At 36.3% G+C, this 27,123-nt stretch overlaps 1 protein-coding gene across 7 annotated transcripts in view; it reads left to right on the forward strand.

The window, feature by feature from the left end:
* The window catches only part of LOC131050876 (uncharacterized), a 149,784-nt gene that overhangs the window by 117,267 nt on the left and 5,394 nt on the right, over positions 1 to 27,123 (forward strand). The window contains exon 7 of one of the 7 annotated variants that reach the window (XM_059213915.1): positions 25,444 to 26,352. The exons of the other annotated variants lie outside the window; for them this stretch is intronic. Coding sequence (XP_059069898.1) covers positions 25,444 to 25,491 — 48 coding nt within the window. The 3' untranslated portion in view covers positions 25,492 to 26,352. Of the gene's footprint in view, positions 1 to 25,443; positions 26,353 to 27,123 lie in introns of those variants that run through there. 7 annotated transcript variants of the gene reach the window in all.

Below are 27,123 nucleotides of genomic sequence, written 5' to 3' on the forward strand. Positions count from 1 at the left end.
GTACACTGTCTTACTAATATCTGAACCAATCTGAATCACCGGGTTTTTACATCAATGACAACCAAACATATATTTCTAACAATCTCCCCCTTTGTCATTGATGGCAAAACACATATAACCACTTTTCTCCCCCTTAGAAACATATTCTCTGTTCTCTGCTTTATCAATACATTTGTTCCATATCTTTCCATATCTCTCCCCATTAGAAAATGTCTATATTTCACCCCCTTTGACATCAAGGACAAAGGGTAACAAAAAAATTACCACAAACCTCTGTTTCCCAAAAAAGAAAATGTTTCAATTGCGCTTCACATGAAAAATTCTCTTATACCTCTCTTTAAGTTCCAAAAGAAAGGTCTTCTAGGAATTCACAGCCATTCTGAGGTTTACACAAACTGTTTTTCTCCACCAACAAGTCAATAGCATTAGATAAGGAATCTAGTACAGAAGGATTTTGCACACAATTTTTGGCTTCAACAAGGAGATCGAAGAAATGTTCTAATTTAGCTTCAACTATCTCCTTTACTTTCCAGAAAGTATTCACTACATCCTCTCTCTATCTTTGAATAAAAATAAGCTCAGAGTGTAAAGAATTTATCCTTTTTCTATGTGCACCATCTTTTATCACTAAAAATATCAAATGTTTTACCAAGGAGTTCAGCTTGGACTTGATGGAGTCAATATTAGCTCTAAAATTTTCAATAGCAGCAAGCCACCATAGACAGTGCTTATACACTTTGGCCACATCTTCAACACATTCTCTCATTTCCTTTATGCTTTCTAATAATCTTTTCTGAGCATTGATACACCTTTTCTCCATAGCTTCTTGTACTTCATTCTTCAGGTGACTACTTCAAATGATCTTCAAGATCCTCAAACAAGACATCCAGTAAAATATCTACCAGATTATTCAAAGCAATGTTGTTCTAGAGTAGATAATCAACTAAGACCTCTTCAATTTTATCCTGATCATAGGATGGACGTGAAAATCATATATCTCCAATTTTCTTCATACCATCTTCTTCTTCAAGCACACTTAAAATATTCGTTGTCCTGCAAGGGTCATCTTCATCCATACTATCTTCTTGTTTTTCAATTTTTAGCCATCTTTCCTTTAGCTTCTCTAGGAGGTTCTAGATCATCAAGGTTAATCATTTCTTTCTTCTCTTCACTTCTCTTCATCTTCTTCGGTTCCAAAGAGGAAACTCCAACTGATCTCTTCAATCTTATTCTCTCGGAGGAAGGGCTCTCCTTAGGAGAGCCAACAACACCAAGAATTGGACAAGAACACCACATCTTCTAGAGATTTATGAAATGATCTTTACATGCCTTATTATTGTCTACTAAACAACTCAGATACCTGTAAATCTTCTTTCCGATAGGAGCATTTGACTTCCATACTACATTCTCCTTCAAAGGCAAAGATTTCAGGAGATAAAGCATCAAGCACATGATTAAGGAACCAAAATGGAAAAGATATCCATCATCTTTTGTCATAGTGATATTCTTTGTTAATTGCATCAATAATAGTTCACACAAATCAAAATCCTTGCCATTTACCATCTGATGTGCAACATACACAACTATAGCAGAAGTAGATCGTTCTTTGTTTCAGAAATAAATCTTGTAAGAAACACCATAAGCAACTTACCTCACCAACGGGTCGATGATTGTATCAATTAGCAATGCCCTTTGATCTCCCGTAACGTCAGTTAGGGTTTTGACTTCTTTGTTTTTGACTAATTTCTTTACCAAAACAGTTCCAACACCACAAAGACTAGAAATCGTTGATATAGCTCCCTTTGTAATATGATGGGGTTTGTTCAACATCATGCAACCATCTTGAACATGGCTCAAAAAGAACTTGATTGAATCCTCATCGGTGAACCATGGAAACTCACTCCAAATGTCCAAACCTTTATGCCCTAATTCTTTGATTCTCTGAGATTCTTCATTTGTGAAAAAACTTTCAAGATTCTTGATTTTCTTATGATCAAATTCATCTAATTGTACCTTTGCCAACTTCTGAATATCTCCACATCTAGATTCTCCCATTGCTATCATCTTTGATTCCATAGGAAAGGATGAAAGAAATACCTCTTTTCTGTGCTAACCTTGCTTTGATTCTTCTTTCATTCTTCAGCTGCTCTTCCTCTTCAGTCTCTTCAACACGCAATGCCAAAATGATCACAAAATTTGATATTTAACTTGTTTGATACTCCTAGGGTTTTGCCGCTAAAAATTGTCTTGTCACAATGATGCCATCACCTGTACTCTGCATATGCAATCTACCGGAGCACACTAAACACAATATCAACACCAACACCAACATGCGGTGGCCATTGGGGATAAATAGATTTTCTTTAAGGCTCCCCCTAAGCCAAAGCGATTGGATTAATTTCTAGACGATGAAGCATTGATACCGGACTCGAGTATAGCAAACACAGTCTCTTCCTTCTTTCTCCATACCATAACATTCTTCTTCTTAGATTCATTTGATTTTGTCGAAGCAATCACATTCCTGCATCTATTAGCAAAATGTCCCAACTTGTTGCAATTATAACACTTGATGTTCCTCTATCCTGAATTCATTGAATTTGTTCTAGATCTGCACTAATTAGCTTTATGGCCAAAACCATAGCATATGTGACAATAACCATGAAAGCGCTTATCCATCATGTTCATAAGCAATCCATTCACTCCATTCGCAAACAGTCTATAGCTTCTATTCATAGCTTGATTATTGCAATTATTAGCCTTGTGTCCAAAACTCTTACAATTAAAACATTGAGTATTTTGATTTACTTTACGCCTACGTTCTATAGCCTTATGTCCAAAACTTTTACAATGAAAACAATTGAATGATGGGTACCTTTGAGCATTTGGTTGGTGGACCGGCGGTCTACTTGCAACAAGTTCTTGATTCCGGACCTTGTTTGTATCTCCAGGTTTCTCTTCAGCTTCCACCTTCTCTTCTTTTCCTTTGTCTTTGTCATTCTGATTTGAGCATTCGTGGAATTGAAAACCTAATCCTTTGTCTTTATGAGATTTATGCATGACCAACAGTTGATCCAATAATGGACTGCTTTCAATGACTTTTGCTTCTGATTTTAGCTTCATAATTTCTTGTTCCAACTTTCCACATTCTTCTATCTTTTGACTGATTGTATCCTTTAGACTTTCTTCCACTTTCTTACTCTCTTCAATTCGCAGCTTCAGACTCATAATAGTCTCATTTGCTTGTTTCAACTCTTTATTAACTTTTTGATGCCTTTCCTTGAAATTCTAGATCTGTTCTCTCAGTTTCTTGACACATTCATCGCTTCCTTGATATTTTCTTTCAATTCTTCATTCTCAGATTCCACACTTTCCAGATCTTCAAGGGTTGTCTTCAACCCTTCACCCAAATAATATTTTCCTGCCATATCCATAGGTGCTATCTATTCAAACAACCAAGATTTGCTTCAAGCGGTTAAGCTAGCAACAAGGGACCAAGCTTTGATACCAATTGTTGAACAGTCCGGAATACTGAGAGGGGGGGGTGAATCAGTATTCCCTTTTAAAATTAAAAACCAAACTTCTGAAACTTAGCTTATTATAAATTAACCTCAACTTAAAAGAAATGCATGCAACATAATTGAAATGCAAGAGATACACAACCATAAGAGAGACACCATATTTTTATGTGGAAAACCCAAATGGAAAAAACCACGGAGAGGGTTAACTCTCAAAATAATATAACTAGTTATATGAGTTTACAAGGCTCACTATTGGAGGGCTCACTGCCCAGATTACAACGGCTTACTGTCAGAAGGCTCACTGCCAAGAGATAGAGACAAAAATGAACTGAAAAAATTGCATCTACATATGCATAGGTTCAGTTCCTGATAAGCTCAGATATCTAAACAATTGCTTGTAGCAGATCCGTTCAAGAATCTCTGCAACTCTATTACAATCCGCCTACTCCAATCTATTGTCGCACCAATTTTGCCTTTCTCCTACACACAAACACACTCAACAACCACAACACACGAACACTCTCACATCATACATAATACTCACTCACCATAACATATATATACCGATAGGTATATGCACTAAGTCGGCTTCAAGAACACTTTCCCCAAGAATACTTTTCCATCGGTCTTCTACAGGTTTTCTTCAACAGTCAAATCACACATTACATTCACTAGAGCAAAACCAAAAACAAGAAAAACATTCAAGGTCAGCTAGACCCGGAATGATCATATCCTTGAACTTCCGCAAGCACATTTCTGAAGCACAAAAACACGATCCAACTTGACATAAAGAAATTAAGATCATGAACAACGTATTGCCAAAATATCATCATCAAAAACCAAAATGCAGAGGAATGCGAAACACTACAAACACTATCGAACACCATCATCGTTGAATACACTTCTGGAGTACAACTTCTGAAGCACCAAATTCAAGTGCATCAACCGATTCCAAAACTTGGTCAACATGAAAGCATATCCACATACTGTCAACATACGTTTCCAGAGCAACATCCTTCCGGAAAACACATCTACAACAACTATAATATAAGCTTCCTGACATAACAACAAGGTTCTTCATCTTCATACATATATACCTATCTTCCTCTATTCTGCAACACCTTCATACATACATACCACTGGACTGCAACACCTTCACTTTGTGCACTGTCTTACTAATATCCAAACCAATCCATATCAGCGGGTTTGACATCAATGACAACCAAACATATATTTCTAACAATTATTTGTCTATTAGGAGTCTCCCAACAGCAACACAAGTAGCAATATTGTACATAATAAATTGAACCACATCTTGCAGCCTTAGATCTATGACCACTAGGTCAAACATCTTGCAGAATGCAAGTGCAGATTTTATTGTATTTGATTCATCCACAAATCTAAAACATATCGTGCCAATATCACAAGAGAAAATTTGATGACTATTTGGTTCCTTCTATCTGTCCATCCGTCTGACACAATGGTGCAACCATTATTAGTGCACTCTAATCCATGCTCATTAATAACATCCTTAACATCTTGTACTACATCATTGAGCATATCAACCCTCAATGTCTCGTAACTGAAACTTAGGACCTATAGTTGCAATAGCATCTACCATAGCTTGCCAATATGGAGACTTAACAATATGGAATGACAATCTATAGTAGTATCGAAAATTTGCTACTGCCTTCTTTTCTTGTTTGTGGACATTCTTCCTCCATCCAATGTCTCCAAGTGGTCTATGCTCTTGGTGTAGTATGAAGTACGAAGAAAGAATTAATGTTTCCTCCACTTGTGTTTGGTCCTTGTGTTGTAGGTGTTGACCCAGATTCTTTCAAATACTTAAGTGTGCCATCTTCCTCATCCAAGTGATTAATTTTAGCATCTATAGAATTAAAACCTATTTCAATCATGGTTCTTGCCTTTTTTGCCTTACCCTCAAAAATTGTGTCAAGAGCTTGTTTTGCCTAAAATGACATCTGCAGGGTAGTTTTTGCAAACATTGGTTTTATTGCCCGTTTCTTTTGTGAAATGCCATTTGAACCGATAAATATGAATTTTCTTTTGTGAGACTAGAAATCCTAGATTGATAAATTCATCGAGGGGCAACAACAAAACCCTAGAATCCAAGCAAAGATCTAGCCTACCAATGAAGAACTTGGAAACAAGTGCAAGAAACAATAAATTAACAACAAAATATACTTTCCAATGCACTCATCATGATTTCCCCATTGCCTTTAAGTCTTATTCGAAATGCTGTCAATTTTCTCTTAAAAATCTGCAAGCACAAGTTAAATAGATAAAAGAAAAGTTCAAATATTCATGGTGATAGAGAAAATGGAGATGGAGATTTGAATTTATAGAAATGGAGGGAGATATATCAATGGTCGATTTTGACTTCATCCTAGAAAGAGATCAACAGTCTAGAATGAATGAGAGGAATGGAGGCTAAAGATAGAGAAAGTGGTGGAAGGGTGGTGGAAAAGAAGAGTGGACAAGTGGCTAGAGAGGAAGGAATTAAATAAATTTAATAATTTAATTCATGTGTGAGGAAAAAGAATAAATAAATTGTAAATTTATTTATTTTTGCAAGAGGTGAATAATTAAATAAATTGAAACAATTTATTTAATTATAGAAGAGATGTTAGCTAATTAAATAATTGAAATAATTATTTAATTATAATGAACTGAAAGATAAAGGATAGAGGATAGATTAATTAAATAATGTTATTTAATTAATGTTGGAAGAAAGGGAATAATTAAAAATTATTTAATGAATTCGAAGAGGAGAAATGACGAGAATGAAGAAGATAATTTTCAGTGTCTTCATTTTGCTTCTCTTTGAGAAAATGTATGTTTCAGCATTGTTCCAAAGAAAATGTGAAAAATTACGAAAGATCGTGCCCTAGTGGACCAAGGGATGGAGGTGTGATGCCCCCTCAAGAGATTATTTGTGCATTAAAAGCATGAATGATCTCTCGAAAGAAGAAAAAGAAGAATGTTAGATGAAAGATGAAATACGATGAAAGTGAAGAGTGAAAGATGTTTGAGTGTTTTTTATGGTTAGATAGGTTTGTTAGTATGACAAAGAAATGTGTAGTGATGATGCTTAGTTGATTTAAATCAAGTAGAGAGATGGTTAATGGATGGATTGATGTGTGGATTTGAGCTTTTATCTGTCAAACGTGCTTTTTGTCATCATAGAGCGTTTTGATTTTGCAAATGGATATATTTGTACCAAGGTATGATAAGACCAAGGTGGATCAGTATCCCTACGCGTGGACAAACACACTCCAAACAAGGAATGCTCTAATCCATTCTAAAATATTAATCTACCTAGTCAAAGTATGTGAAGCATAAAGCATGATGATCCATATGCAAAAAAGTATTAGATGACCTTTGATTTGCATAGGATATATGACGATGCTTAAGTCATTCTGGCATAGACACCAGGAATAACCTTACCCTAGAACTTTATAAGAACATCTCACAAACACAACATATGAAAATAATGTCAATGTCCCATCCTCACTCCTTTGATCACTTGTGGTTATCCTCGAGTAGCATAGGAACATGACATAAGATAGATGAAGTAAAAGAAAAGGCACATTGACCAAACAAGTCAACAACCATTTACATCTTCTTGCCAAAGATGAGTGTTTCAAATAGGGTGATGCTTGAGAGTTTGATGTTTGACAAAATACTAATTGATAGGATGTTGATGTGTGATAGGATGCCTCTTCTAGGATCAATGTGTCCGTAGTGGCATGACATTGTGATCAGGATAGATAAAGTCAATTAGACAATTGATCGGTTTAGGCCATGGGATAGCTTGGTAGTTCATCTATGATTAAGATGTTGCAATACTATGCTTGTTTTTGTTTGAATTGTCAATGTCTTAAAAAAGAGAATTTATTACAAATTTTGATAATGACAACAGGGATGGTGAAAGTATGAATTTATTATGGTAGGCGAATAGTTATTACAGTGATGTTTGATTGCATGGTGAGATGATATTTGACTCTTTTTTAGATTTTTGGAATGTGTGATTTTTACTTTTTTTGGATTTTTGGAAATATATGATTTTTTTCTTTTGGATTTTTGGAAATATATGATTTTTTTCTTTTGGATTCTTGGAAATAAATGTTGTTTTTTTGGATTTGGAAATATATGATATTTTGGGATTTTGAAGATATTTGATTTTTTGGGATTGTTGGTAATATTTGAATTCATTGAAGATGTCTAGATCTCTAATTCAGATAAAAGACATATATTAGGATTTATTCCCAAGCAAGATGTATTTGTTTGCCCCTAGTGTTTAGCAAGGCATGTAACAATGTGAATGGATGAATGATCTAGTGTGATGGAAAGTGAAGTATGGAGCTGGTTTATTATGGAATTGGAGCTGATTTGATTTCCAAGGACTAGCTAGCAATGAGATAACATGTTTTGGAAGTATATGACCCTGTATTTTGATCAAGATCAAGGGATGGATTTGGATAGGATGGAGAAAGGATATGGGTAGGATAAGCAAGATCAAAGGTGGTAGTGGATGATGGAAATAATAAATGGACAAGATATAGGATATAGGTTGAAGGGTGTGCATAAGATAAAGTAGAATAGGACACATGATGCTTTGGAGATCCTTAGCCTCGTCAAGATCAAAGGTGGAAAAGGGAAGATGGATGTAGGTAGGATAACGGATAGGGGATGAGGGATAATGGAGGATATGGTAGGTAGGATAGCATGGATAAAACTTGCCCCCACGTGCAGAATGAAAGAGGATTATGGATTACACATGATGCTTGTTTGCCAGATTTTCGTCATGTTACTTGCCCAATGTGCCACAAGAAGTGGTTTTCACCCATGGACGAATTATTTCTCTTTACTTTTTTTCCTCTTTTTTTTTTTTAAGATATTTGGAATAGTTTGGATGTAGAGGGATAAGGATAAGTAGATTTGGAAGATAGTGGATGCATGCTAGGAGATGGACTCAAGCATCTAGTTTGTTGGATTGTACCCTTGGAAGATGCACTACAATATACCATGGCGATAGAAGCTAGGCTTATGGATGTTGTTAGAATGATAGTAAAGGGAGATGAGATGGATGAGATGTTGTTAGAATGATAGTAAAGGGAGATGAGATGGATGATAAGATGGAAAGGGGTAAGAATTTATGCAAAGGATTTGATGATAGGAATTGAATGATGGAAAATTTGTGTTGGAAAATGGATGGGGTGTTGGAAGAATTGTGTATGAGTGGATGGAAATGTTGGCAAGATCGGCATTGGCACACACCTTAAGGGGTGGTGGAGTGATGGAGGAAAAGTGGATTTTGAGATTTTGATGGAGTGGATGTGGATTTTGGAACATAAGGACCCAAAATGGATGGAGATGAAGGAGGATTTGAGATAGTGGATTTTGGGACATAGAGACTCAAAATAGATTTGAAAAGTGGGAGACTTTTAGATATAGGAATGAAGGAAGCATTTGGAATAGCAATTTTAGATGCCAATTTTGATTTTCCTTTGGGATGTGATGCTTCTATGAGCAATTTGGGAGTTCATATGGTTTTGGTTTTTCTTATTGCTTGATAGGATTTTGTAGCCTTTTGGATTTTTCTTTTTGCTTGATGGGCCTTTGTGGCCTTATGGGTTTTCTTTTCTATTCTTTTGGATTGAAAATTTTGCTTTATTTTTGCATGTCTTTTAGATGGGACATGCTGATCCTTGAATGTATGTGGATTTTTAGACTTATGGGTTTATTCTTGACATCCAAATTATTTTCAACAACAATGGGATTCATGGATGGATAGGAGTAACATGGAGATCTTTTAGCTGGGTTGATGTAGATGGATGGTTGGAAGGTTCTCAAAGATGTGTGCCTTTGTTGATCTTGATTTACATAAGATAAATGAATTGTGAGCTAGGGATGCTATGGATAGTGAATGGAGGGATATAGGGACCTAAGATGGATGGAAGGGATGAAGGATTTGATTTTGGGATATAGGAACCCAAAATGGATATGGAAGATGGAGAGTGTGTGGTTGGATTTAGATGGAGGGATGTGGGATTTAGTAGGGATAATAACATCTTGAGAGTGAGCTATGTAGCCAAGTCCATGAGAATTTGGATTTTCTTTGATATGAAGGGGTTCATATATACCTTGTTCGTAGATGCCTAACCCTTTTCCTTGATAATGCATGCTTTGACAAATCTTTTTACCAATGGGATAATGATTGCCTTTGAAGCAAATGCGAGTCCATTTTGAGGTGGATATGCTATGGAAGGAATGATAAGCTCATGGAATAAACCAGATTGGATGAAAGTGGAGGGACCCATGTGACATGTAAAGGGTTCATGAATAGCTTGGATAGGACCGGTGGGATCTTGAGGTGGATTAGGAGGATTATGACATGGAGTTGAAGGGATATGTTGATCTTGACTTGGAAGGGGATTGTTGGATGGAATGGAAAGAGTGCTTTGCTCTTGATTTTGAATGGGATCATTGGATGGGATGGAAGGGATATCAAGATCTTGCTTAGGAAGTGGATTATGAATGGGACTTGGGGTGGACACTTTTCTCTTGAGATGGAAGGGGATCATCTTGTATGGAATGAAAAAGGATAATGGGATCATCATGAGATTTTGGAGAGATGGGATCTTGGCCAAGAATTGGATGGAATGGGAAAGCCTTGGTATCTTGATCTTGATTCATTTCATGGCTTGTTTCTTCATGACATAGGTCCAATTCTAATGATGTGGTATGAGTTTGGATACGTATGGGGGATTCTAGGAAGGAGTCTATATTTTTGTATGATAAGAATGGATTTTGAATAGGACTCTCTTGAGTGGATTTGATTGGCAATAAAGAGCATGATGGTATTGGATCTAAAATTTCTAAATCATAGAAGGGATTTGTATCAAGAAATGGATTAGCTTGGATTTTATTATTATCTATTGTGAATAACTCTTGGGGATAAACTTGAAAGGTTTCATTGTTGAGTGATTTATTTGATGGAGATGGTGTGGATTATTGTTGTGAAGAAATTGGGGATGAAAGAATGGAGGAAGAAATAGAGTCATATGAGGTGGACATAATATGGCCATTGCTAGACGTAGCTAGATCATTTTAATCATACTCGGAAAAAGTGGCTTGACATATGTCTAATTTCTCATCAAGTGAATTATTGGGATGTTCTTCAATAGTAATGTCACCTTGATCAATAAGGTCCTCATTGAGATTTTTCAATTTTTTAAAATGAAGATTTTCATATCCTTTGGTCCTGTGGTATTCACAAAAATGTCTTTCCACCATGTTGGTTTGAATTGAAGTCATGGTGAACAATTTTAAGTAATGTGATGATGTTTGTCTAGATCAGTTTTGGTTCTCCAAGATTAGTGCATTTTCGTGTTGGTGTTTTGAGAATGTTTGTTATGGGTTTGTTGTTTGGAGGAATGTGTGAGTGGTTTTGAGGATTCGTCATGGGGATGAATGTGTTGATATGGCCAAGTGATATGGTTTTTTGGTAGAAGGGATTTGTGAATTGCAAGTTTTGTGGTTGTGATTGGAGAGGTTGCCATGTTGAATGTGAAGACATCCTATAGTAATATAAGCTTGTAGGATTGAACATGGTGTCTTGTACATTTTTTTGTCTTGCTTTGGGATCTAGTCACAACCAACATTCAAGAGACCTAGAGACTTTGATGTGTTGTGGATATGAACTGATTCTAAGGATGCAAATTGAGTCTAAAGCTAAGTAATGTTTTTGGAATTTTTTTTTTTTTTTTGGGATATTTGGATGATTTTTTGGAATTTTTGAGATGTTTGAAATGAAAACTAAGATGCAACTCTAAAGGATGACTTTAAATTATTAGAGAGTCTGTCTAGACCTTGAGTAATAATGATCAGGATTATGACTAATGCGTCAAACTTGCACTACACTAATGAGTACAAGCCTAATGGATAAAAGGATGTCAATAAACTAATCTGACCCTAAACAAAGGCCAAATCAGCAATATGTAAGATGCAAGGTCCAAATAGTCAATAAATAATCTTGGGTTGATCTAAAGTAATTTGACTTTGAATGTTTAATCTAACATGAAAAATCTGAGATCTAGGATTGCAAGGCAAGAGCAGATGTAGGATGAAAGTGCAGTCTAGTAAGTCTAAGTTTCAGTCTCAAGTCTGTCTGTGGTAGTTTGATTTTGGACAATTTTTGGTCCAAACATAAATGCAACAAAATGTAATAATTGCATAGCTAAATGTGACAAATGCGTAGTTTTGGTAACAAGTTTATTTTTGGGCAGATTTTCATGGCAGATATAGGTTTTTTGGGGAATTTTTCATTGTTTTGGATTGTTTATAGCAAGAAGACGGTCAGGAAACAATGAAGACAAAATGGTTGACTGATATTTTCCAGGGTAAAAGGCCAAATGGTTTCATTGGTATAGCACAAGAGAAGACACTTTTAAAACAAGCACAACCTAATTATTCAAATGGGTGTGTTTTCAATAGTGCAAGCCCAAGCAATAAAATATCGTAGGCTTGTGCAAGCTCGCTCCACTCTCAAGAGCTAATGGCTAGATGTCTAGTGACACAAGGGCTCACCTTTCCTCTTACCTTATAAGTTCGAAAAAAATTTAACCAAGGGATTTCCACCTTACTCAGTACGGTACATGTTGAGTAACTTCAATCATGATATTGTACTTTACACCACACTATGGAAACGACCAATGGCTCCTAGGCTTCTAAAAACAATGGTTCTTAGTGGGAGATGCTCTATGAACACCAATCCATCTACAAGTGTGAGACCTAAGTGCAAGTGAAAGTCCCTTCACCTTGTGTCTTGAATTACCAAGGGCCCCAAGGATGTGCCAAACACTATGTGATTGGATTGACGTACAATTTTTGTTCTCCCTCCTTTATATAGCCTACCAAAAAATGTGCTTGAGGTCAAAGCAATGGGGAATGAGGTCCGAAAGCAAGCTTCTCCATTGAAAAGAAAAGAAGATTGTTGTGGTTTCTCTTGCACACAAGTTCGCACTAACACGTGAGGGGAAAGGATACGCCACAACACCCTTAGGAATAATAGAACATGAAAGTGCACAAAACACTTAAAGCAAGGTTCATTCCATTAATAAAAATGAAGTGTGAGTTAATCTAGAAATCACAAGCACGTAAACTTTGTAAGAAATTCATTAGTAGTTTAAGTTTTGTCTTCTCCCAATGATTGCCAACTCACAAAGATATGTCAGTAGTTTCAGTTTTGGGTCTTCCACAAACGAAGGACAAGCTGCCTCGATTTTATTAGTGGCCAAAAACACAAATCAAATGTGTAAGTTTCGAAAATCAAATGCAACAAAATAGAATAAATAAAGAAATGAAATTCTTTATTTTTTTAAGTAAAACCATGCCAAAATTAAGAAACCATTTTTTTGGACACAAAACCACCAACAAAAACCATTTGTATGCCTTTGGATTGAGTAGTTTCAACAGCAATATTAAAACAGCGATAACTTTTTCAAATTGTAACAAAATTCAAAACTATAAAATGTTACAAAAAGCTTGGAGTGAGGCTGCAAAACCTTGAAACTGTTATACAAAATACTGCATGTAAAATTTGCTATTGATGAAAGAACAATTCAGATATTAAAAGAGAAGCAGCAATATTAAAACTGTGATAATATATTCTGGAAAGTGTAGATCTACAAACCCAGAATCTGTTTTACAAAATACTGTGTATAGAATTTTCTATTGATGAAAGGATAGAACAACCTTTGAAAGAAAATTCACAAAAAAATAAGAGAAGCAAACCCTTGCAAAACCCACTATCAAAATATAATGTAAATGGATCAAGATATACTCAAATGCATCATGAAAATCATCAAATGTGCCGAAGTTTGGATCAAATGTTTGTTCTAACCTGTAGCCTACTGAAATAAAAAATCTCACAAAAACGTTAAATTTTAGGGACATGAGTTCCGCTAGGCGTGCCAAAATGTGAGACTAGAAATCCTATATGCATAAATTCATCAAGGGGCAACCAAAAAACCCTAGAATCTAAGCAAAGATCTAGCCTGCCAATGAAGAACTTGAAAACAAGTGCAAGAAACAATAAATCAACAACGAAGTATACCTTCCAATGCACTCATCATGATTTCTCCATTGTCTTTAAGTCTTCTTCAAAATGTTGTTATGTTGCTCTCAAAAATCTGCAAACACAAGTTAGATAAAAGAAAAGCTCAAATATTCATGGTTAATGTAATGTCCCTTAATTAGTTATACTTTAAATTAACCTAAATTTGCCCAAATCTAAATAGGTAATTAGGTTTATGGGAGTACCTTTGTATACTGTTTTCCTGCAACACAAAATTAGAGAACATATATGAAGTAATACTGATGCAGGAGCATCCCCGGTCGATGAACAATCTTGCATCAACCAAAAATATTTCCTTTCAGTTTTGTTCTTGTTTAGTTCATTGTGCAGTTTTCTATGTTCTTACCGGTTGGTAACGGTAGTTGCTTGCTTTTCGTTGCAGATCTTATTTTCGGTTTTCAGGCTGGTTCATGTGCTTAATTCCAAATTTTCAGTCCAGTTGGGTTCTTTTCCGGTCAGTTATATAACGTATTGATTTTAAGAAACTAAAATATATACTTAAATACTATAAATTTACATAGAGAATTCTTCTCTTTTTAAATATTATAAAATATACAGGCTGAGTTGGCTTAGTAGTGGAGAATTTATGCTCTTGAGAGAGAGGTTACAAGTTTTCTTTTCCGGTCAGTTATCGCTTCTAGTTGGTTGCTTTTGGGTTCCGGGACAATTCTTGTGCTTACCGGTTGGTTTTCCTTCATTTTCGGAACGATTCTTGGCGTGTGGATCTATTTTGGGTCTTGTCCGATGTTCTTTGGCGTGTGGCCAACCTTCCTGCTGAACCGCACTTCTTGGTTGTTATTTTCCGGAAAGATTTCTTTAATTCTTAGGGCCGACCTAGTTACATGTTTCATTTTCCTGCATTGGTAAATGTAATCTTGTATGGCCGACCCGGATATGTTCCGATGGGTATAAATATGGCATTATGTAATCATTTGTAGGGGTAGAGGAAGTAGAATTGAGAATAAGGATTGAGATTCGCATTTTGTGATCCGGTTGATTCTTAGAGTCCCTGTTGGATTGTATCTGGCTTGAAGCCTACATGTAACCAGTTAACTACTAGATGTTCTATGATAATTGTATGATGATAACCGGTTGGTTGCCGAAAGTTCTAAGGCAATAATATGATTTTTTTAATCTTGTTATGTTTTCTTGTTGCTTTCGTTGTGTTACTCTTGCTGCATAAGCCGGTTGATTCTCTTTGAGGGTTTCACTGGTTATGGCTGCATCAAGTGGTATCAAAGCTGGTTATGAACTGGCTGGTGGAAGAGTTGTTTGCGAACATTGAGGCATTCCTTTGGGTGGACAGATCGTCGATTGGAGGCAGGTTGCGCGTGTGTTCAATAGATCGCCGAGGAGAGGCAATTGAAACCGGTAGTCAAATCGCCGAGTTGAGGCATTTCACCAGAGTGGAAGAGGAGATGCCACCTAGAAGGACAAACCCTCGGAGGGTAGAGAAGATGATGGAAGACTTCAAGAATGAAGTGAGGAACGAAATCCAAAACGCTTTGGCTGGTTTGCGGAGAAACCCTAAATCTGAGGATGAGTATGAAGAAGTCGGTGAAGAGCTTGAAGTAGAAGAAGTTGAAGGACCGGAAGATGGAAGAGAGGGAAGATTCCTGAGAGCAGTGGCGCAAGCAAGTAAAGTTCATAAAATTGAAGTTTCCAATTTTTCCGGAACACTAAACCCAGAGGATCTAATTGATTGGATTGGAGAGTTGGACTACTTTGAGTTTGAGGATATCAAGGACCCGTAGAGAGTCCGGTTGGCACAGACTAAGTTGAAAGGGCATGCTGCCTTGTGGTGGAATGAATTGCAGAAAGACAAAGTAGAGAATGGTGAATTGAAGATCACTCGGTGGAGACAGATGGTTGCAAGATTGAAGACCAAGTTCATACTGGAAGACTATGAGTTGGAATTGTTTAAGAAGTTGCAGAACTTGAAACAAAGAAACATGATTGTGAAAGAGTACACTGAGGAATTCTACAAGGTGATGATTCGATCTGGACATAGAGAGATGGACACAGAAAAGGTGGCGAGGTACATGTTATCACTTGAACCTGCACCCCTGTTTGCTAAGCTATCAACTCAGCAGGCTTGTGACACATGGGAACCCTCCTAGGCCTGTGGGTTGCCTAAAAAATGGAGTGAACCTCCAGAGTAAGCTGGTTCTTTTCAAAATCTGCACCTAAACTAACAGCTTCTTCAAGGAAAAGAGTAAGGAGGAAAAAACATGTAAAGCTGAAATCTAAATCTAAGGTGATTTGCACCAGATGATATTTTGAAATCCAACTAAGCAAAAGATACACAGTAAAACAGTGATAATAAACCTCTTTTACACTAATCAACAACCCATGATCTTTGCATCAATACTTCATAAGAAGGCTGGATAATCACAGTCCTAAGAGGAAAAAACCTTTTTCACAACCTGAGACTGGTAATTACTAAAAACACAACTTATGACCTGCAAGAGCATGTATGTTTCTGCATAGGGCATCAACAGAAAGTGCAATTTTAAGGGGGGCAAAAAGCCAACCACAAAAAACTAACTAACCCTAAAGATACAATAACAGAAAAGATGAGAAGTAGAGAGGTAAGCCAAGCTATTATCCTTGCCAAACAGGTATCACCAAGCTTTATAATTCCTGAAAATGTGTTACAAAAACATCCCTTCCTGCAGAGAGAACTCCAAAATTACAGTCTGCTAAAAGATGAATGAATCAGCACCCTAGCCAAAATGAAGGCTTCTAGTATATATGCGTTTTTCCAAGGCAGTCAAAAAGGCTCCACCTCCTCATTTTAGTTCGAGCAAACTCAAAAAACCCACCTTTTTGGCCCCAAACATGTCTGAAAAGGAATGTACTTGAGCCAAAAGGTCAAGCCACCCATTCTGCAACCATAAAACCCCTTAAATGCATCATAAATGACTCTGAAATATCCCTGACAGGCTTGCAAGCCCTCATAAATGCAAAAATATCTCTCCCTGACCTCCAAACAAATATCTGATAAAGTGATTTTAAAAATCATGATTACCTAATTGAACATTTGTTTGATTTTATTTTATTTATATTTAAAGTAAAGGTTTTAATAACATAAAAACAATAAAATTATTTTATTTAAAGTGATAAATAAAAATAAATCACTTTAATAGGATAATTTTATTATTTTTATTTATTAAATAATAAAATGTAATAAAAAATATATTTAATTAAAGTGTTTTAATTTACACTTTCGTAAATAAATTCCTTTATTATATTTTATTACATTTTTACCATAATTATAAAATAAAATGAAAAAAGCACATGTTTAATTAGGCAATGATTTTTTTTATAAAAAAAACTTTAAAAAGCATTCATTTACCTCTATTAGGAGATCATACTTCCTAAGTGATTTTTAAAATTACTCAATAAGTAATTTGAAAAATAAGGAATATTAAGTGATGTTAAATCACTTAGGAAGTAATGCAAATTTTTAAAGTGATTCACAAAATCACTTAAGAGGTATTTGGCGATAGCTCACTATGTGGTCTTTTGCGTTTCACGTGGCATAGAAGGGAGAAGAATAAAATGTAAAGGAAACATAGGCAATTCGATGATATTTTAGGGGAAACATAACCCTAAAACTCTCATTTTCCTCCTCATTTTTGCATTCGACTTTCTGGAATCTTCTCTTTGAAGCTGGGCGCCGCTAGGGTTTGAACTGGGCATGGAAGGAGGAAGAAGAAATCAGTCGTTTGCTGTTGCTGGGCGTAATTGTGAGTGCTGGGCCTATGTGGCGTTTACAACCTGCTCTTCTCTCTGTGTTTTTGCTAATTTCGGGCCCATTTTAGGGAGCCGCCATGGAAATTTTCTTGTATTTCTGTGTATTTCCTGGGCGTTCGATATTCATCCCTGCTGCTTTAAACCTCTGGGTGCCGCCACGAGCTGGGGTTTGGACTCTGCTGGAAACAATTAATTGCAAAAACAAGGTGCAATTTGATGACTTTCTGTGTGTGTTGGGCGCCAAATCTGCGAATTTCTTCATTCCTTGGCATTCAACACTTATCTCTGCTGCTTACAGGTTCGCTATTTTTCACTAAGTCTGGAAGGAAAATTTGTATTTTATGAATCATTGCATGGCTTTTCAATTTAATCTGAACATCTCTAAACACGTAGAAGAAGCAGATAAACAGGAAAATATATGTTTGAATCCCTCCACAGTCTCCACCTCTAACATTATTCCCAGTATTGCCTCTGTGTAGTTGATAGTAACTTAGAACGAAGGTTGACGCCATCCCTTTCAATCCCTTGCATTTCCTGTATATTTAAGAAACACATACACGTCACCAGTTGGGTTTTAGAAGGAAATGCAGGTATTTTCGCCATTAATGGCTGCCACTGCTTACCCCCTTTGAAATCTTCTGTTCTGGTTTTGACTTTCTGAGAATAACTTTCCGAAAAAACAAGGGTTTTTTAGTCTCCACGTATATGAAATTATTGCCATATTCTTGATTGAGTCCCAAAATGATCTACTTTTATTCTCTTCTACAGCAGCTTCACATTCTGTACTCATTCTTCTGTCTCTGCTTTATAAATTGATGACAACAATAACTCTCTTGCCTCACACTTACTGAATTCAATTCCTATCATTTGCATCATCTCAAAATCTGATTCTACACCCAGAGCATAAAACATAAGCACAACTGGAACTGTAATTGCAAAGAAATAAACAGAAATCACTTTTCTTCCTGCACACCATTTGTCATCTTTTGATGTCTCGAGGACTTTTGCTCCTTCAAGAAGAGACCTCGTAAAAACAGGTGCCTCCCTTAGTGCACTACTGCCAACTATATCCTTAAGGAACTGCTTCCCACCAGTTTGTTCTAATGAAGACGATGTTTGACGTGGGTCAGACTGTAGATTGCCTTCCTTGTCTTTCTTCTGTATTTGAACTGCAAGTCTGACAGAATTTTGAGAAGCCACAACCAAGTCATCTGATGGCTTCATAACAGAAGGGCTTTCAGTATCTCCACCATTTTGGATTGTATGGAACATTTTACCCTCAACTGCATTTTCTAAAGATTTTGTGGTTGTCTCTTTAGAAGCTATTGGGAAGAATTTCTCCTTCAGGGAAGTTTCATTAAAGCAGCTTTTGCCTGTTTTATCAAACTTCTTACACCTATGTAATGTCCGCTTAACAAAATCCAAGTTAGCCTGCTGTTCTACCTTCTTTGCTGCACTCCTCCTATGAAAGCCTCTGCCTCTTGGTCCTAGATATCGTTTGGATGCTCTCAATACGAGCTTGTTCAAAGCAAGGCGTTCACATTCCCTTTCTTCCACCTTCCAGCTCTCAGAAACAGCCTTTTCTAGATGAATTATTTGAGCTTCCGTTTTGCAAACCTTTTCTCGAAGTTCTTTTCTAAGTTTATTAAGTTCCTCTTCTATACTGTCATCATCTTCGGATTCTAGATCAGGCACAGAATCTAGAAAAGAGCCCAATGCTGTGAAGTTCCAAAAGAATCTTCTCATCCAGAGACATTTGTTGATACTCAATCTCATGTGAAGCAATGCCAGAAGCTACACAATTAGTTTGGCAGCCAGATTGTAAACCAAATTGATTCCTCTGCGATCTTATCGTGTGCCTCTCCTTCAAATTTCCTGAGTCTGCTTTGGAAATATCAATGTCTGAACCTTCTAAAATATCATATTCTACTCCATTTTTGTCACTGTGGACATAAACTTCAGATAAATAATTTATATATCCATTTAAAGAAGTGGAATCATGGGAAACGTTTAGTCTTTCATTATTATGCATTTGTAGTTGTCCTGCAATCTCTGGTTCCACTCTACTGAAAGTCTCATCCTCACTGCATTTCTCAACATGATTTTTATGGGGTGACACTTGAAGTCCTTCAGACTTTCATGTGGACTATCTTCATGCATGCTGCCCTTTTTAAATAACAGTCTTGAAAAACTCTAAATGGCTGTGAGATGTTGCCATCACTGCCACATTTGTGCTTGTCAACTGTTCTTTGGGTTGCTCCTTGTCTACAGTGAATGCATTGGGCAGGTTGTATCGACTTTTTCTTTTATGAGGGCTGACATTAGATGTTTGAGATCCTCTTCATGTCTTTCCTTTATTGATGCAAGCTTTGACCCCTTCGTAACTGTCACTTGTTACTCCTTTTATGACTGTTCCAAATTTGCAAGGGTTTGTATGTATCAACAACAGCAACATTTGCTTGATAGGATTTCACTATCCTTGCTTACATCCTCTGAGACATGTGACCTTTGGCTTGAATGATTGTTGTTCACACTGACTTTATTTCTTGTCTGTATCACTTTCTGAAATATGACTGCATGCCTTTGTGAATTGATCACTGTGATTGTATCTTAATCATATGCATCCCCTCCATAATTGTGTTTAATGATATCTTGCTTTGCGTTAGAAGATGTCTTCGTCATGATTTCTGAAAATGCATTGTATTCCTTACTATTTGCTACTTCAACTGTTCCAGTCATTCAGGCAATGACTGGTTCCATTCTCAACATGCCTTCTTCACTTTTTGTACTTATGTATACATATCTGTATATTTCCTTTCTGCACTTGATGCATGTAGCTAGTCTCACGGCTCTTTGTGTGGGACGCATGTTTGAATATGAATAAAATACTTCTCCTTTTGATGAGATGTCTCTCTCTTTTGTTGTTACAGACTAGAAGTATTTAAAAATACCATCTTTAGCTCACTTCTTAGTGCAGTTGGAAATACAAAAATAGAGAATTAGTACACACTTGTTTCTTTTTGTAAAAACTAGCATTTCTTAACCTATTTTTCAGCTAAAAGCGAAAAATAGGTAACAGTACATAAATGGACTTGCATTTAACATTCAGGATGAGATGAGTATGTTGAGGGTTTCCACAGATGAAGAAGCTTACCAGTATGCTTTGAAGGTTGAGGAGAAGGTGAGAAGAAGACAACCGAATAGAGGGAAGGAGAAATTCAAGGGACAGATGAGTACAGAGAAGCAGAATTTTGAGGAAGAATCAAAACCTAAGTGGAGTAAGGAACCGGAACAGAAAACACAAAGGAAAGGCACTGGCAGTACTAGTAGAGAATTTTCTGGCAAATGTTTCAAGTGTGGAGAAATTGGACATAGATTTTATGAATGTAAGCAGGGAATGGCAAGAAGTTGTGTGGCAAATGAGGAACCGGAAAGTGAAGTTACTGGATTTGACTGTATACCGAAGCAAGGAGAATCCCTTATGTTCAGAAGAAAGGATACCGGATCTACTCAGAGGAAGAGTCTTTTTCCGGATTGTGTGCAAATCAGGGGGTAAGTGTTGCAAGGTTATTGTGGATACTGGGAGTAATGACAATTTGGTATTTGAGGAGATGGTTGTGAAGCTTGGATTGAAGAGGCTTGAGCATTCTTGTCCTTATGAGGTAAGTTCATTGGAAGATGATCAAAAGATAGAAGTTAAGGAACAATGTTTGGTGAATTTTAATATTGGGCCTTTTAGGGATGAGGTCTTGTCATGTCTTATTGGGAAGACCTTGGCAGTTTAATAGAGGAGCTATTTATGATTGTAGAAGAAACCTAATCACTATTGAGAAGGATGGGCAGAAGTTCACATTGATTTCTTTGAAGGAGAAAGAGAAGGAGGTGAAGAATCTAAGTCCTGAGAAAAGTTGCAGTACTGAGAAACCGGTTGCAGAGGTTATGCTAGAAAGTTTGCAGAAAGATCTGATAGAACTGGTTGCAGAGGTTATACCGGAGGGTGACATGAGTTTGCAGAAGGATCTGACAGATGAGCCTGATGGACAGATGGAACCGGAAGACAGAAAGCTTATGGAAACAAACTGGATGAAGTCTTGTGGCAGAAGAAGGAAAGCAGTAAACAGAGACAATGTGCATATCCGAAGCAAAGGAAGATAAGCAAAGAGAGTCAGGGGTTAGAGAAGCCGATTGAGGCACTGGAGGAGCTAAAGAAGAGGCTGGAAGATAAGGAAGATGTTTGGATCAGAAATGAGCATGGGGTCTTTATTCCGAATCTTTTTAGATGTTCATGAGTTGCCTCTCATGGAACATCTTCTTTCTACCTAGGGTGTTTGATGCAAGAGCATCCCTGGTCGATGAGCTATCTTGCATCAACCAAAAATATATCCTTTCAGTTTTGTTCTTGTCTAGTTCATTGTGCAGTTTTCTATGTTCTTACCGGTTGGTACCTGTAGTTGCTTGCTTTTCGTTGCAAATCTTATTTTCGGTTTCCAGGCTGGTTCATTTGCTTAATTCCAGATTTTTAGTCAAGTTGGGTTCTTTTTCGGTCAATTATCGCTTCCGGTTGGTTGCTTCTGGGTTCCGGGACAGTTTTTGTGCTTATCGGTTGGTTTTCCTTCATTTCTAGAGCGATTCTTGGCATGTGGATCTATTTTGGGTCTTGTCCAATGTTCTTTGGCGTGTGACCGACCTTCCTGCTGAACCGCACTTCTTGGTTGTTATTTTCTGGAAAGATTTCTTTAATTCTTAGGGCCGACCTAGTTACACGTTTCGTTTTCCTGCATTGGTAAATGTAATCTTTTATGGCTGACCCGGACGTGTTCCGGTGGGTATAAATATGGCATTATGTAATCATTTGTAGGGGCAGAGGAAGTAGAATTCAGAATAAGGATTGAGATTTGCATTTTGTGATCCGGTTGATTCTTAGAGTCCCGGTTGGATTGTATCTGGCTTGAAGCCTGCATGTAACCGGTTAACTACCGGATGTTCTATGATGATTGTATGATGATAACCGGTTGGTTGCTTGAAGTTCTAAGGCAATAATATTATCAGTTTCTGTAATCTTGTTATGTTTTCTTGTTGCTTTTGTTGTGTTACTCTTGCTACATAAGCCAGTTGATTCTCTTTGGTGGTTTCACCGGTTATGGCTGCATCAAATACTTATAAACTGAAACATATACTAATGAATTAGTTTGAGTGATGCAAATTTTAATGTATTAATTTACCATTAGTATTGGATTTATTAGATAAAACTAGATTGTTATATTTGTTAGATACAATCAGATTTGTTAGACAAAATCAGATTGTAGGTTAGTTGCTTTCTTAATTATCCAATTCATTAGTACACTTAGGGTAGGCTAGTTGGCTAGGGTGTCCAAGAGATCCTCCATCCTAGGCCCAAGAGCAGATGCTACGTCCCCCTTGGTTCCATATGGCAGGTGTTAAGCATCCATCATGAAGTGGCGTACCTAGTGAGGTATCATATCACCATTCCCCCTCATCACAATTACCTTCCCTCTTAAGCCCAAGAGCAGATGCTTCACCCCTCTTGGCTCCATGTGGCAGGTGTTAGGCATCCACTATGGAGTGGCATACTTAAGAGAGAGTCCCTCATTCACAATGAATCATTTATATTTATTCATTTCATCACATTATGATAAATTAGATCTGACATAATCATCACATTTGTTTAAATTACATTAGTGCCTTGTATTGTGTTATCATCAATGTTTTCTGTAAGTATTACTTTGTATCAGTATTTGTCATTTATTGTCATTATTCCATTACAATCAATTTATTATTCCTTATATTATTCGCATCATATGAATTTACAGCATTACAATTATTTGTGCAAACTGAATTTGATTGTATTATGTATTCCTAGATTAATGTGCAGATATATATTTATATGTTATATCCAACAGTATTGTCATTTTAATGTTGTTTGAATAATTACATCTAATTTGCCTCTCAAATTAATATCATATTAATGGTCCCCATTTGATTAAGGTTATACACAACGGTTACATTTAATAATATATAAATAAGATTTTAATATAATTATAATTTGCTGACTGCTACATTTTAATATTCTAACAGAAATTAGTCTTCTACATACCTGTTACTGCTGGCTCCTATTTATCTCTGTTGGCAGCCTTGAAGTTTCTTCCCATGCTCCCTTCTTATCCTTACTGTCAGACTTAGGCCAATCCCTTCGTGCTTGTTCCTTTTTATCCTTGTTGGTAGTCTGCTGATCTATCTTCTTCCCCCGTGTCCCCTTTAATGCTAGGTCGAACCCCTTTTGTACCCCTCTCTTGATTTGGAGAGACACGATCTTTCCTTGGGACACAATCGCTTGTATTGGAGACATCGTTTGACTGTCGGCTTTCATCATTAATGACTTGTTTGGGATTGTTTGTTGAACTAATCACCATCGCCCCTTCATAAACTTAACATCAATTGTTATACAAATCACAGAGTCTTATGATACGTGTTGTTTGTCTCTTCATGAATATATTGAGTAGAATTGATAGAATGAAGAATGTTAAGTATTAGTGGATATTGCATAGCAATAAATAAATTGCCATCCTCAAGATACTTTATCATCGATTGACTACCCCTTGTCTTACAATTAGCAATACTAATCGTTGTTTCTTAATTCATAGTGGTCTATTGATTAAGATACGATTTTTAACGCTATCTTCCTATTGATGCCTGGGTTATTATATTCAGCTCTAGGTTAGAGCCTTCCTTCATATTGATTATCGATATAGAGTAGGTCACTTTTGTTTTATCGTGGTCAAATTTGGAGTACTCATCGCTGCACCTTGAGCTCTCAACAAATCATTTTTGTCATCATCAGTTCTTGTCATTAGTTGTAATCTCAGGTTAGTATATTATCTTTAGACCATTCATTTATTAATATTAAATCTCTAATCATCCTTTTCTTTTATGCATCGATAGTATATCCTGTTTTGTCCGATCATGACCTGATATCTCATCTTCGTATATGCTCAGTTGTGATAATGCTTATTTGATAGTTATGTCGATACTAATGATTTAGAGAATGTTAATTGTTGATTGTGATAATATGCTTGATGTTTGTTGTTAATACATCGATACCATCTATTAAATGATGTCTTTCATTTCTATTATAATCTCTCTTGTATGATAGATATTATAATTAATGTAAGAGCTATTTATTAACTTAGTTGATTGCATACCCTTATATCTTCATTCCTCGATTGTGAGGTGTTGAAGTTATATAGCTGCGAGAGAGCCTTCCTCTTGCATTGGTAATTTATTTCATATTCGTTTTCATCCAGTGTGGCTAGCTCCTTCGTAACCGTCTTTCCAGCATGGCAAGCGTGGCTTGTTCTTTCATATTCCTTCCTCTTGCTGTCGGTGAAGTTCACTACTTGGATTGTTGTCGGTGGCTTATCTGTCTTCTTCCGTTCATACTTGTCTCTTCATCTACCGTTTTTCATGAGCTATTGCGGGTATGTGACCGTTTCTTTGGTGTGGATGTCTTTTGGTATTTCCACGACAGCTATTGGCATCGACGTCTCTATAAGATTAGGCGTTTGGTTCAGAATTGAACATATGTTCTTCTTGATGCATGTTCTGTTCTTCTTAGGCAACATATGTATTTCTGAATCGTGCAGGTTGTGGCATAGTTATTTGTGTGCTTCATCATATAGTCACGTGTAATACTTTTTCAGTATTTTTTGCCAAGTCCGAACTCTGAGATTTTCGGCATTCATTGTTTTATGGAGAACAATTGATGTGTAATTTTATGTTTTGAGAGGAGTATATCATTAGTTATCATTCTATCAAGGAGTTGTATCTGATAAGAAAGGAATTCAGACTTTGTGATAGTAGATTGAAGCTTTCAATTTCTGTATTGGTCATTTGAAGTTTTCAATAAAGGTATTACTTTTGCGGGCTGGGTTTTTCACCCTCAAGTGAAGGGTTTTCCTAAGATAAATTCTGTGTATCTTGTTTCAGATTTATGTGTTGCTAAAACATTATCAGAGCGAGGTTCCTTCTATATAGCCTAACCGCCTAAAGGTAGATCCTGTGCTTTTAAGGGAGTTCTATCAACAGGTTGCAGATGTCCAATCAGCTACTTGTCAGAACTTATGCATGCAATTTGAGTCTTTCTAAATGAAAGAGTTGCTACAATCTTCTGAAGACGTTTCATCCTTTGTTGAGCGGTTGCTTCAGAAGCTGAGTGTTCCTTCTATTCGTGTATTCTTTGTTCTTCAAGGATTTTGAAATCAAAACAGCTTCGGTGAAGGAATTGGTTTTTAGCGATTTTCTTTGAAGGTGTGCTCTGAGCGATCGCTGCGTATAAATACGATTGTCGCTGAACTGAAGATAGACAGTGAGTGATGACGAGGGCCGAAGGCCACTCAGTCATTATCACTAGATGCTTTAGTATGGTTGAAAATTCCAATACTGAGCGAGATTTGGAAAGAACATTGGTGGAAGACTAACTTATAGAGAGATAAGTATTTTCTTTGTGGTTGAATGATGTTCATGAATGATTGCATGCCCTTATATCTTCATTCCTTGATTGTGAGGAGGACATGTTGAATCTTGTCTTCGTTATACTGACTACTAATATTTTATAAATATAATATACGGAGCTTTCTCCTAGGCATGTAATATTGGTTTACTTGTTTTGATCTGGGGACGTGACAGTTAAAGAGAAAATGGAGATGGAGATTCAAATTTATAGAACAAGAGGGAGATAGATCAATGGTCTAGTTTGAATTTATCTTAGGAAGAGATCAACAATCTAGAATGAATGAGAGGAATGGAGGCTAATGATAGAGAAAGCGGTGGAAGAGAAGAGTGGATAAGTGGCTGGAAAGTGGAAGGTATTAAATAAATTTAATTATTTAATTAATGTGTGAGGAAAAAGAATAAATAAATCATAAATTTATTTATTTTTGCGAGAGTTGAATAAATTGAAACAATTTATTTAATTATAGAAAATATGTTAGCTAATTAAATAATTGAGATAATTATTTACTTACAATGAACTGGAAGATAAAGGATTGAGGATAGATTAAGTAAATAATTAAAATTATTTCATTAATTCGAAGAGAAGAAATGACAAGAATGAAGAAGTCAATTTTTAGTGTCTACACCTGTTTTGTGCTAGTTTCATGTTAGTATTATGCTTGCCAAAGCATGCGAGAAGGGTATAACCATTTTCAATTTCTCACATTTCTTGAAAAGGATCTCAACTAAAAGCTAAAAAGATAACATGTGTGATTCTATCAAGGGTTATGAAATGGCTGATTTCATAGTGCCCTAGTTTTCCAGCCCAATCGTTATTTTATTTAGAATTCTGCAAGAATTGACAATTTTGGCTTCATTCATTAATTGATGAAATCATTCTTGTTTAGGGCTTTGAGATTAGGGATATTAACAGTTATCAATTTTCCATGACACATAAAACATGTATATTATTTGACTGCATATTGGTAAGAAATCCGATTCAATGATAATTAAGTTTCATATATTTTTGGTTGAGTGTTATTTGCACTACAAAAATGATGACACTTGTGAATAGCGTTGTTACATGAGTACACATTTATGAACCTATGGTATCCCCAAAATAGGAATTTCTACTCAACACCAAAACAAAGATAGGACAGACCTCTAAGTTAGGGG

This window comes from Cryptomeria japonica, chromosome 11 (genome assembly GCF_030272615.1).
Source record: "Cryptomeria japonica chromosome 11, Sugi_1.0, whole genome shotgun sequence".
Lineage (NCBI taxonomy): Eukaryota > Viridiplantae > Streptophyta > Pinopsida > Cupressales > Cupressaceae > Cryptomeria > Cryptomeria japonica.